Here is a 13872-nt window from a genome sequence, read left to right as displayed (position 1 = left end):
ATTTGCTATTTGTGAGGTTTACACTGCAAAAACTGAAATCTAAGTAAGATTAAAAATCTTTAATTGAGTACACATGCTTATTTTTTTTTAAAGGTAAGATCATTTTTAGTTTTTATGCCAGAGAATTCCTCTTGTTTTTTCTTGTTTTGGGAAGTCTTGACAAGCCAAATTTTCTTGTTCTGTTGGCAGATAATTTATCTAATTTTAAGCAACATTTACCTAATTTTTGTATTTTTTTTCTTGTTTTTTAAGGCTGAGTTTTTGCAGTGTAGTCACCTATAGGAGCGCACCTCATTAGATGTAGACATTTAGGCAGAGGTTTATAATCCAGGTACCATAAAGTAGAAGTCCTGCCATGTTGTTGGATCTACCTGTGCATTTAGAACAGCTGTTTTCACTGACAGGCTCATGTAAACTCGCTGTGGAGCTGAGCTCATTCAATTCGGCTGGTTTAGTGACTGGTTGGAACAGCTGCCGGACAGGACTTTTACTTTATGGGCCCTTCTTGTCAAATCAAATCAAACTTTATTTATAAAGCACTTTTTCTACAATAAAATGCAACACAAAGTGCTTCACATTATATAAAAACACAAGAAAATTCATCAGCCCCTCCCTTCTCACATTCAAACGCATACACACTCATCTACACTGCCGAAAAAACATCAATTTCCAACACTACTCTTTAGCATTACGCATACAACTACCTAGTTATTTATAGCTGAGCACAAAATCGCAGGAGCCATCTGCACCAGGAGTCTACAAGACCACAGTACCAGGGGCACCATTACAGACCAAAGCCGTGAAAGGCGCCCCTGCAGCCATGGCCATTATGACACCCGGTGCAGAGGGCTCCCTCTGAGGAAACACTGGAAAATATCCTAAAAATGATCAAATACATTAAAAGAAAAATAAAATAAAATAGTAGTAATAATAAAACAAGAATTATTTCAAGTAAAAACAATACAATAAAAATTATAAAAGCAGTTTTTAAAAAATAAAAAATCCCTAAAAAGAATTGGGTATTGTCTTGAATTGTCTTGAGTATAGTGAGACCACCACGCTGCACAGATAAATAAAACTAGAACACAAAAAAAATATGATGGTGAGTGAACACAAAACAAAGCTAAAACACAAAATAATGACACGGTCACCGTCATTTAGAAAACATAAAGTGAGATGGCTTGTAAGTATGCTGTATTCTGTGTGTTTCTGACTTGTGGCTTTCTGTACAAATGCTTTTAATTCATCGCTTTCATCATGTAAAACAAAACAGGCACAAACACAAACTAAGAACAGCCAGAATGATAAAAGGTAATAAATTACATTTTAGCTGTTTAACTTGAGCAAAAAGATGCATACCTTTTACTTTATATATATTTGTCATATTTTGCCTCAGTTTATTTTTTACATGCCGACAAGTTGTTATATGTGAAATGCGAAGGGGCAGAGGTGTGATGAAACTGCTCGCCACATGATTCAAAGGTCAAGAATGAGTTCCTGCCTAATGCAGCATTGTGTCAAACTGTTAATGGAAAAGGTTCGTCCCACATCTTCTCTGTCATGGCATTGACCAGGCTCAGCGGCATGACATTGACCTCTGCTGTTACAAATAATTACCTGGAGAAAAACATATCTGAAAACTGTTACAGGTGGTGAAAACCTCCTCATACTATGTCACCAGTCAAGGCTTCTCAGGAAATCACGTTTTAATGATGCTAGAGTGTATTTGGGGTGTTTTAGAGAGGTTGTGACAAATTGTATGGAATCCTGAGGTGGGATTTGAGAAAAGAGTTAACTATCTCATTATCTCAGTATAACCAATATAACTGTTTTGTTTATCAAAAGAAAATACATTTTGGTCAATTCTGTTGATTAACTTTGCTTGGTCTTTGTTTTGTATCCAACTCGAATCCAACAATGGATTCAAGACATTGCCAGGAAGTAAACTGAGTAACATTTCCATGCCTTAACTCAATATTATATACTCTGAACGTGTGTGACATTCACCTGCTCAACCCTTTCATGCATAGTGGTCACTATGGTGGACACCCATTTACAAGCTTTTTACTTGCATGTTTATAATGAGACTGTCATTTTTGTAAATGAACCTTAGTGAGTCATCCAGTACATTACCACTCACTGAAAAACAAATAAATATATGATATAACTGAACATAAATACAGACATCGTAATTGCGCAAGTTTGTGATATATTAAAAGGATATAGGAAAAATAAAACTTTCAAAAATAAGTGATTTCTTCATTTTTTTCCCACTCAAAAATTAGTATTTCACCTCAGTTTTTTCTTAAATAGGACACAAAAGAAAGCCATAACCAATATGTTTTTAAATAGAAAGTGAAAATAAACATCTTCAACAGGGTGAACAAGCTTTAATATACAAAAACGCAGGACTCATTCCAAATCAGGCATCAAGCACCACTTCCCCCACTATACTAATAAATAAATAAATTGTAATAATGGCTGCTCTCAGCTGCCATAAAACCATGCACATTTAGATTTTCTTTCACACTCTTCTCCTCAGACACAACAAACTTCTTTTCTGCTTTTTCATTGATTTACCTAGAATGTGAGAAACGTCTCTTCAAGGCCTCCAATACTTTCAGTAAAATAATCTCACTTCTGTCTGTCTTTCCTCTCCAGGCTGTCCAATACCCAGGGTATTAATATCCAGATTCTTGGCACTACTACTGTTCTCATGATTACCAATGTCACTGAAGAGGATTATGGGAACTACACCTGTGTGGCCTCAAACCGTCTGGGTGTCCAAAGCGCCAGCCTTTTCCTATTTAGTGAGTATTTATTGATGCCATTTGCGCTCAGACATTGGGAGTAGGTTTTTATAGAAACAGAGAAATATATATATATATATTTTATGATGTGGGAAAATATATAAATCTTATATCATCTTGTTGGAAAGCTACAATTTAAGGTTTGTGAGTTATGATGTGAAGCAGAAGGACTTAATTCCATTAACCTAATTTCCGGTTGAATCATCAAAACTCAACGGGGAGGAAATTCACTGCAGCTTTTTATTCCTCCTTGCTTTATGCTGTGCTGAACATCTGAAAGCCAGGATAAGAAGTAAAGCCTTCCTGTGTATTAATGTTAGTCAATTGGCAACTGGGACGTTTCTTTTCCCTGCATGAGAGTCAGTTTACACAACTCTGGGGGAAATGGGAAATCTGGCACAAGAGACAAGGTGACACCTAAAAAAAAAAAAAAAAAAGTACAGACATATTTAAAGGTTTTTAACTAAAGTCAAAGTCAGCTCAAAGTCTTGTCAAGTCTTTTTTTATATATACCACCCACAAAGTCACAGATCACGTGTTCTTGTCAGAGAATTTTTCATTAATCACTGAGCAAAATGACAGCCTCTGTTCATATGGGCTTGAGTTTATTAACTTTCACTCATGTTGCTGTCATGACTCCAAACCTGACAACAAAAACGCAGCATTAATGTTAAATCATAAACACACACACACAGTGGTTACGTTTAGGCTGATGGTAAGTACATTCTGTGTTCCAAACGTCCAGGCTGATGTCAGCATACAAACTGCTGGATCAATCAGACTTTGATAAGTGATGATTAAAAATCTGAAAGGTGAAATCTGACGGCTCAGTTCTATTACTGTGGCAGAGCTCAAAACCAATCTGTTCATCTACTGACCATTTCTGCAGCTCTCTGGGTGGGTGAGGAGCACTCTAAATCCTGCTGTCCAATGAGGGCTCCCTACAGTGCATAAAATCTCTTTATTGTTCTCAAGGCCACCAGCAAAAAAAAGAAATTGTTATTTTGTTCTTTTGGGATGTGGTTGGGAACGTCTTACGGCTTTCAGAAGAATTGTGATTGGTCGGACATTTGAGGTGGACGTGAGATGGAAAGTTGTGTATTTCTGCTGATGCATTATGAATGCAGAATTTTAAAGAAGAGCTATATAGAACAAAAATGTATACAACACGTGACTGCCATGTGCACAGCCCCGCTTTGTCATGGACTAAGTTTCTTGTTAAATATGAACAAATGTTGTTCCTGTTCTTGCTCCTGTTCTTTCGGCCTCGATAACAAGAAAAAGTTCTTGCTTTTCATGGAGCTTAACTGGCTCAATCAGCTTCATGCACAGTGACTTAAAGGTACAGTGTGTAAGAATTGCTGACATCTAGTGGTGAAGATGGACATAGCAAGTTCACTGTGAGGGCCAAGTTCAGTTTTAAATAGATGGTGGCTTTTAGAGATGAAAAAAATGAAAGTTATTTCAGTGACGTGATTACATAATTAATGTGAATGCCCATAGGGCAATGCAGTACCATGATAAATCAAGTTGGATTGTAGTGGTGCTTCTCCAAATAGTTTTGCAATTGCATATCAATCATTTAGCATAATAGGGCATACACAGTTGCTCTTCTGCAAGAAGAGCGTTTTTCTAGTGTCATTTACCTTTGTAACTGTTACAGACTTTAACAATCACAGTGGGAGATTGTTATCATCACTGGCCACGTTTAGATGAGAGTTTTATTTCCTCTTTAACTCCGAATTAAAAGTTAAATCCGCTTTAAACTAATGAAAAATGGCCATGTAAACCGCTTAAATAAAAAAGACAATCCAGAATTAAACTTCATTCAGATATATGTGGCTGATTTATTCACATTTTTTAATTTAAATTCCTCTATGTAAAGTTAATGCTGCTTCAAGTGAATTCTGATTGTTCCGCGCATGTTCGTTACCTTGTCCCGTCCTGATGACGTGCATATTGCGCCCACTGTTTTGCCCCTGTCTTCGGTAGTCTGTTTCCTTCTCCTCCACAGCTGCTGAAAAACAGTGAAATAGTATACTTCAAAATTATCATCAAAAAAGCAGCGAGACTTGTATCATTGTAGTTTTCCATGTTTTGATCAAAAAGAGAAGCGGGAAGTGAATTTTGTTTATTTCCTGTAGACATCAATACATCATGTCTGCTCTTTAATCAAAACCGTTCCCAACCCACCAATCTAAAGCGGATTTAAGTAACGAGTTTCCATGTAAAAACCTCAGGAGAATAAAGTTTTTAGAAATATTTAGTTAAAAATTATTAAATCCGAATTAAAGAACATCATGTCTAATCTCATTCTACGCCTGGGCATCTCCAGTTCTTCAGTGCCGCAATCCTGCAAGTGTGTCCAGCTCTCTACTAGTCTGCTAATGAAGTCTGATGTGTGTCAGGGTCTGTTGCAGCAGAAAAACACAACACTTGTTTGACCAGATTTGTCAACCCTTGTTTTACACCAGGGGTGTCAAACTGCAGTCCTGGACGGCCGGTATCCTGCAGGTATTTGTTGTCTCTGTGCTCCAACACACACCTGACCAACACTCAAACAGGTTGACAAGAAGCTGCTGGATCCATTGATTTGAATCAGCTGTGTTAGTGGAGGGAAACAACAAAAACCTGCCGGATTCCAGCCCTCGAGGACTGGATTCTGACACCTCTGTTTTACACCGAAGGTCTCCAATTTTGGTCCTTGTGAGCTACCATCCTGCAGGTTTTCGTGTTTCCCCGCTGTGACACACCTGAACCTTATCAATGACTCATTAACATGCAGGTGCAGAAGATGACAACAAGTTGTTGGAGAATATTTTTTATTTGAATAAGTGTGTTGTACCATGGACACACTAAAAGCAGCAGGTTTGGAGACCCCTGTTCTACCCCATGTAGTAGTTTGACTACATGAATCCAGCTGTTAGCGCGTCTCATCATTCCTGCTAATTTAGCCCAGGATACCTGGACTACCTTTCAGATACGCTGATAAAAGTGGAACAGCTTGTCAGAAACACAGAGGAAAATATAATGATTACATTTCCTGTTTGTATTCTTTATAACATCACAGGGTTGGAGTCCCATTTCAATGTAGAAAATTTATGAAAACTGTTCAATTCCAAATCCTTGATCAATCAGAACATATCTCTTCATCTCTGAACGTCTTTCAAGTAACTTTCCATGCAAATGTCTGAATTTAATTAGCTGCAAATGAAAATACATCTTGGTAAAAAAAAACTAATGAGGAGAAAAGACTTACTGATCTGACAGAGTTTCAGTAACAGGAAACCCAACTAGCGATCCCGTTCTGACTGTGAATGTCTTAAAGCAGCGGTTCTCAACCTTTTTGCAACACAGTACCCCTTGTAAAATATTTTTTCAGCCAAGTACCCCCTGCAACCACTGCAAAGTACTTTTGGTTCAGAAAAAACACGAAATACAGCATTTTATCATTTTTGTTTGGCCTTTTAAACTTTAAATACGTTTTGCAGTTCTCTACTATACGCTTCAACCAGGACTCCATGTTTGCGTTGTCAAGGCAACAGTGTGGTTCAATTCACGTCAAAATGTGGGATTTTGGGAGGAACGAAATGGTGTGAATCTAAATGTAAATTTAGTTTATGAATGTACACTGACTTTTATCAGAATATATCGAATATTTATATGATATTACATTTATATTTTTTTATTTAAGGATGTTTTAAAGGAAACATAAAAATAAAAAAAACATTTTTTAAATTTCACGTACCCCCTGGAATGCCTTGAAGTACCCCCTGGGGTACGCGTACCCTCATTTGAGAAACAGTGTCTTAAAGAACGGAGTCAGACTCATGTTAATGTTTGCAGTAAAAACATTCTGCTTTATTGCTGCATCGCTGGCTTTCTGGCTGCTGGTTACATCCAGCAATCACTCTTCCTCTTGGTGCTTGGCAGGTATCTGATGGTCGGAGGACATCTGAGCTGTTTGCTGGTAATGAGCCTAGTTTAGAGCAGCTTCAGATAAGCTGTGTTTATAAAAGGTTGAGGGAAAAAAAAAAAAAACAGAATAAAATCTGTTTTAAGCTACATACAAAGAGAGTTTGAGCTGCATTCTGTGCTAAAGTTACAAAGCTTGTTGAAATGGCAGAGAGCCGGTTTGACACATCAGAGCAGAGTTTCTCCGCCATTTAAATTTCATACCTCAGCACTCATTGCTTCTACAAATGCCTTTGTATGGTTCCACACACACACACACGACACACTGTACCAGCGGCACCATCAGCAATGCATACCGATAAGCACGAGTTTCCCGTGGCTTACACACGTTTTAAAATTCATGGGGTTGTCTCTGAAACACACAATGAAGCTGTGCAAATGTGACACAGAGGAGCAGTCGAATGTTGCTCAGCACCAAAATGTGACAAGAAGAAAATAAAAAAAAACTAATTAGAATGTGCTGTGTGTGTGTGTGTGTGTGTGTGTGTGTGTGTGTGTGTGTGTGTGTGCTACAGCCTTTTACAATTTGATGGGCGTTTCAGTTTTTTAAGGCACATATTAGGTTGTGTTTTTCCCACTTTATTAGATGAATCTGTTCAGTTGCTTTGTTTACACAAACAGCCAGTCACATGGCAGCATTCAGTGTTTTAGTCACTGAACGTATTGTGACTGCAGCACTGTACACTGAAAAGTGTCAGTAGGAAGGTGTACAGTAGATAATCAAGTAAAATATAAGTATAAAATATAACTTGAGGAGACATGACTGTATGAACACTCAGACTACCACATCAGAGATAAACATGAAAATTGTGAAAATATGCTCAAGAAAACTTGCTGAACTTCAAAGTGAGCATCAGAATGAGGAAGAAATAGTCTTTGAACGTGACATGGTTGTTGGTCTGAGTGTTTTCTGGGATTTTCACACGCATACAGGCTTTGCAGGGAAGGTGCTCCTCTGGCATGAACGAGATAAGAACATTGGCACAATATGGCCACCAGATGTCACCAAACACCTGGAAGAGTTTGTGCTCGCTCAGATTCCAGCTCGGTTTTAAATCTGAGTTACATTTTCACTTGTGTGTTTATTTACTCACAGGAACTAGACACATATACGGCATCCAATTAAAAAAGGCGGAGTGAGCTTATCCTGATGCAGTCCAAATGCTTGATAGGTCAACAGGTCAACCCTCCACAATATGACTTATTAAAGCTAAAAGGATGTAAAGAACGGATGTGTCTAATTTATCTTTTTTATCTTTTGTAAAATCTCGTCTTTGTCTCTCTTGCAGGACCTGGTACAGGTGGAAACATCAACGGTTCTGCCTGTGTATCTCAATCACTGTGGCTCCTGCTGGCCTCCTTCGCCTGCCTTTTCCTCAAGTGTTAATACCACTCTCCATCTTTTGCCCCCTCTTCTCTCCCTCTCAGCCGTCCCCTCCATCTATCCCTCCCTCCAACTCCTCTCCAACTCACCGACACCCTTATCGCTACCTTATTACCAACTCAAACGGCTCCCTGCTCCCTTCCAGACTGTTTGCATCATGTTACAAAAACCCTCTGTGCTCTCAAGCACTGCTTACAGATATTATGAAAAACGATGAGTTGAGTAAAAATGTTTTAGGAAGAACAACGAAAAGAAAAAAAAAGATGTAAAATGAAGGACAGAGCAAACAACCAGTGCTCTTTTAAAGAATTTTAATTTGTATGCACTTCTTTGTCTCTGCTATATCCTGTCATCGGGTCTGGATCGGGCTTGGGATTTGATGTGTTTGTTTTGTTTTCTATTTTTCTCTCTCTCTCTCTTTCTTCATGGGAATGAAAACAGAGGCACCTCAGCCGCAGGGATGCCAACAATCAGCTGTCTCTAGAAGAAGACATGACATATTTCTTCTGATTCCCATGGAGGCTTTACTATAAGTTAACTTAAAGTGTAGATCTAACAGTGTGTTTAACCAGTGCATTAATGAGCAAGATGCAAAGTATCTGCCAAATATACAGAGATTTGAACTTAACATGCAAAGAGCAAAGAAAAACTGCTGCAGCTGATTTTGAAATGAGATTAGAGCTTGGTATTTAAGTCTGTACAACCATAATCTGATACTACTAGGCTAAAAGACAGAGGTAGAGCATTAGCTAGATAGTTCTGCGGTTAATGGCATTTTGAGCTGCAGAGGTTGAGTCCGGAAACCGAGGATGCAGTAAAAAGAATCGCCCCGGTCCTGAGCTAGACAATGCACAGTACAAACCTGAGGAAAGCCGTTTGTACAGTGATAAGATACCAACATCCTCATTCAGTGGCTTTGCAACCACTCGCCTTTATTCCAAAAAATAGAAACATGTTTTTTTTTCCTCTTTTTGCAAATGGACATAAAAAAAGAAAACAAAAATTAAAAAAGAAAACAAAAAAAAAAAAAACCACACACACACACAGTATGTGAAAGTGATGCGTACTGTACATATAGTTCAATTTTGTATTTCTTCATGAAAAGACCGACTTTTCTGCCACTGTAACACCAGGAAACCGTTGCAGTGCATGCTTTTAGTCGATGAGTTTTAGCCTCGTCCTGCTACTCAGCTGGAATTTGGATTCAAATGTATGACACCAATGAATGACTTACCTTTTAGTTTTTCTCAAAACATGTGTGTTTTACTATGAAATGGTACAAAAGCATTCACAATATATTGATATTAAAAGATTCTCTTTTCCGTCTTTACCTCATCGATTTTAGTTGTCTGTATTTATACTGTATACTTGAATCAAACATCCTCATTATACGAAAAGGAACATTTTCTGTATCGATGTTTATGAATAGGGTAGCAAACTATTGAGGGGGGTGATTGGCTTGCAGATGTTTCAGGAGAAAGGCCGAACACACACAGCAGATAGCTCTGAGCAGTTATTATTGTACGTATCTTCACGATGACACAAGCATTAGCTGGCATGTTGTTAACGGAGGGCTATGGTTAGCTTATGATGCTCCTCCGTAACTCTGGAATTCAGCATGAGAGCAGAAAACTAACAAACATTGAAAGAAGTTCCTCTCAATGGCTAACAAGTATATTCCGTTGAAGGTTTTTAATAACATAGTTACATGTCCCACCACAAATTTTTGTCTTTGCTTGATCTTTGCATTCATTTCTGTGTGAACAAAACGAGTAAATGAGTGTCGGTATTTTATAAAACTCACACAGGCATCTGTTAAAGAATGCAGTTCTTGCAGGAAGCAGAATTGGAAACATGGCAGTGGATGAGCCATTCTCTGACCATTATTTTGAGCCATTGTAAAGTGACTGAATGCGGACTCTACGACTGGATGTGCGTTCGTCGCTCTGCTCTTCAAACAAAGCAAGCAGGCGCCAGTGCAAGTACTGTAAAACACACCTGTAATTACTGTCATCCTTGCCATGCATTAAAAGACTTGTTCCCAGTGTTTTCAATGTAAATCCTTTTGAGGGCGTGCTTGTGTGTCGTGGTAGTGTCGCGATCTGAAGCGGTGCAGAAAAGCCGGAGGTCAGTTTCAGCGGCTACAGCAGCATTTTCTCAGCACAGACATCGTCTTAGTTCAGCTTGAAGTGGTGAGAAAGCAGCTTGTTTTTATGCTTCCCTCTTACACCTGCTTTTTGTAATTAATATTATTTATTTAATTTAGTGAAATTACACATGACTCCTGATTTCCTCTTTTCCCGTGTTGTTTCTGGTCCTGCAGAGAAACAGTTCTTCACAATCAGTCTGCATGAGAACACTCTGTGTTCTGCCGCTCTATATGTTGCATTTGTGAGGAAAATTTTAAAAATATGAACAAAATCCAAGACAGAGCGAGACCAGCCTCAGCCAGATCGTCAGATTATTACCATTTTTTTTTCTTTGCTCCTTTTGTTCATTTGCTTTTTTGTGGTTTTGCGTTATGAGACCCTAACCGGCTGATATTTAAAGATCTCCACAGTGTCCCTAACAGTCATTATAGTGTTGGGATGCGTAATCACTGCATAAAGGCAAGGAAACTAGGGTTAATGGCTGCCACACTGATTTATTATGTACACTTTCTACCATTCAGATGATTACATGATGCTGAGTACATGTCTAAGTGCATCCATGCAGGTTCAAACCAGTTGCTAAGCGCTAACTTCTAGGACTACTGACATAAAAGCCATGGAGCTCTGTTCTGTCCATAAAGCAGAAAGAAATTAGATCTATGTGTTTATTGCTCATAATCATACCAACATCCATCCTATGTGGATACAGAACCGACTCCAGCCCGGAGATCTGCTATAAACTATCGATAAAGCTCCCGCTTCACTGTACAAAACTGGCTTCTGTGTGTGTGCCGTGTGATTCACATGATTCTGTTCAAGATGATAAACCCAAGCTTAATTTAAAGTATATCCATGTGAGGCATGAGATACACCAAGAGTTGGCTCAGCAGCTCTGTTTAGCAAGGGTTACACTGGTAACCCTCTATTTTTAAGTTTAGTCTACTTTCTTTTCCTCCTCTGTGTGTATATACAGAATTATGTTTCTATAGTAGAATGTTGTAAAGTCAGCACTTCATGAGATCATGTTTATACAACTCCACAATTTGACAATTTTAAAAGTTTGTACTTCCCTTCCCTTTGTGACGGGAAGCTGAGATTCAGTGGTGGATTACGAAGCAGAAATGTCCCCTTTTTTTCTATTTTACTTTACTATGGCATAAAGTAATTGCAGTTGGTTTCTAAAAAATAAAAAAAAAGCAATGTATTAAAGGTATATGAGAAAATGTTAACTAAATAAAGCTGTTTGAAGTCAGTGTTCTGTATTTGAATGTGACTTGAGATGTTGGGGAGTGTATCCTCATTTTTTCTCCTTTTTTTTTCTTCTTTTTTGGAAATAGCTCAGAACACACAGAATCTTAACGGTACTGTTGTGTTGATCACCGTGTAACATGCAAATAAAATAATCTATGTATTGTTATATTCTCTCTGGAAGACATTTTTGTGCCCAAGTGAAACGATGCATTCATGGTTCAGCTCACCCTCACTCAAGACTTATTTTATCACCATATATGGGATTATGCTGCAAGGCAACCTGCAGCAATAACGTATTGGACCTGTAGGGGTCACAACAGACCATATTTTGAAGAAATGAAGATGGGAGCTCATTACTCTGCATTTGGGATTATGTGGGTGTGTTTAGTAAATGTTGAAGATTTAGTTTCCCTGAACAGTGCAATAATTAGTTTTCTCCTTCGTGCTTGTGCAGAGAGCATTTAAAAACCATTAGTTAAGTCAATCTAAGTGATTGAAATAGAGGAATTTTTTCCTGCTAATCTCAGCAGGAAATTATGAACCTAATAATGCTGGCAGAGTGTTTAAATAAAAGAAATTTCTCAGAGAAACCATGCTTTTCTCCAACGCACTCATTCAGAACACCGGTCTTATTAGCATGAAGGTCGCATTTTTTATTCAGCTGCTGCTGGCATTTATGTAACCTTCGAGGTTATCATTTTCAGTTTCTATGGTTAACGTTAGAGATATTGCATTGGCCTAGTTGGATTTTCAACTTATTACAATGCACATTAGCGAAAAGGTTGTGTTGCAGCAAGTGTTCTGACAGTATCTCTAAATGACTATACCAGGAGCGCCCGAGTCTGGTCCTCGAGATCTACAATCCTGCAACTTTTTTATGCATCTCTTCTCCAACACACCTGAATCGAATGGCTGAATTCCCTCTTCTGCATGTCATTTAGCTCTTCAGAGGCCTGGTAATTCATTCATTCATTTGATTCAGTTGTGTTTGGACAAACGATGCATCCAAAAGCTTCAAGATAGTAAATCTCAATGACTGAAATTGAGCAGCCCTAGACTATACGATAGTATAGACATAAAGCAGGCTTGGGGAACGCTGGTCCCTCTAGGGCAGAATCCTGCAGGTTTTTCATTTGTCCCTGGTTCAGCACACCTGATTCAAATCCAACGGATCAAAAAGCTCATCAAGATCTGCACACTGATTCATTCATTTGATTCTGATTTTTTCAAACAGGGAGCCATCAAAAACCTTCAGGACGATGGCCAAGGTTCCCACCCATGACATAAAGGATATAAACACGTATAAAATCACACATGGAACTGAAAACTTTCACATCCACACTATTACAATTATGATAAGGTTTTTGGAAAATAACCTCAGAAATCCAAATTTACGTGGAGAACTGAGAGATGCCATATCATGCAGTCACATAATCTAACGGCTTATACCTCTAGTTTAGTTAGTAGCTCAAAATCTTGCTTTTTGTACAAATCAGGTTGAAATAACTTCCTTCATATTTTGGTTAAATGTAGGTACTGAAAGAACATCTCCAAATTGTTCATGAAATTAAAAAAAAAGTTAGTGCTTTAGCATGCTAGCTGTTAGCATGTTAGATTATGCTAGTGCAGTCTGAAACAGGTTGACTGTCGACATTATCATCCTTAGATTGGATTTAACAGTGGAAAAGAAAATTACTATGTCTAAATACTACAGATCAGTGTAGAGAACATTCCTAAAAATCACTGAATTGATATCAGGAATTTTTTTCCAGCAGATTAAATCTAGGCTAGTTCATTAACAGGTTAAAGCTCCTGTTTGTGGTTATAATTAATCACAATTATTATTATTATTATTATTATTATTAAATGGAAATAGAAGCAACAGAGAAGTGACCTAGCCAGTCACCACTTTTTCAGAAAAATGTACGGTCATCACAAATCGCATCTAGTGGGTAAAAAACAGTGTTAAGGCTGTTTCTTTGGAGTGGACGACCATTGCTTTTAAACTGACATGATACTTGGGTCAACTGTTTCAGGTAGATGCAGTTTTTTTTTTTTTTTGAAGGGATCACATGCTCTTCCAACTCTTTGTCACAATAACATGCAGCTAAAGGTTTGTATCCCAGATTTTATTTTCTACAGTCATCGGCTTTTCTCAGTGACAAAGCAATGTTCCCATTTGGAGACATTCATTCATTCATTCATTATCCTAACCACTTAATCTGATTAAGGGTCACGGGGGAGCTGAAGCCTATCCCAGCAGTCTTTGAGCAAAAGCCAGGGCACACCCTGACCAGGTCGC

General features: G+C 38.2%; 1 protein-coding gene across 1 annotated transcript in view; it reads left to right on the top strand.

Moving 5' to 3' along the window:
- lsamp (limbic system associated membrane protein) overlaps positions 1 to 11685 on the top strand; it is a 294761-nt gene extending 283076 nt beyond the window's left edge. Inside the window, exons 7-8 of the mRNA XM_079246194.1 lie at positions 2662 to 2810; positions 8075 to 11685. Coding sequence (XP_079102320.1) covers positions 2662 to 2810; positions 8075 to 8172 — 247 coding nt within the window. The 3' untranslated portion in view covers positions 8173 to 11685. The remainder of the gene's footprint in view (positions 1 to 2661; positions 2811 to 8074) is intronic.
- Positions 11686 to 13872: the final 2187 nt, after the last annotated feature.

This window comes from Telmatherina bonti (assembly GCF_933228915.1).
Source record: "Telmatherina bonti genome assembly, chromosome: 9".
Taxonomy (NCBI): domain Eukaryota; kingdom Metazoa; phylum Chordata; class Actinopteri; order Atheriniformes; family Telmatherinidae; genus Telmatherina; species Telmatherina bonti.
The sequence above is the reverse complement of the archived record's forward strand: the minus strand, read 5'-3'. Positions and strand labels throughout refer to the sequence as shown.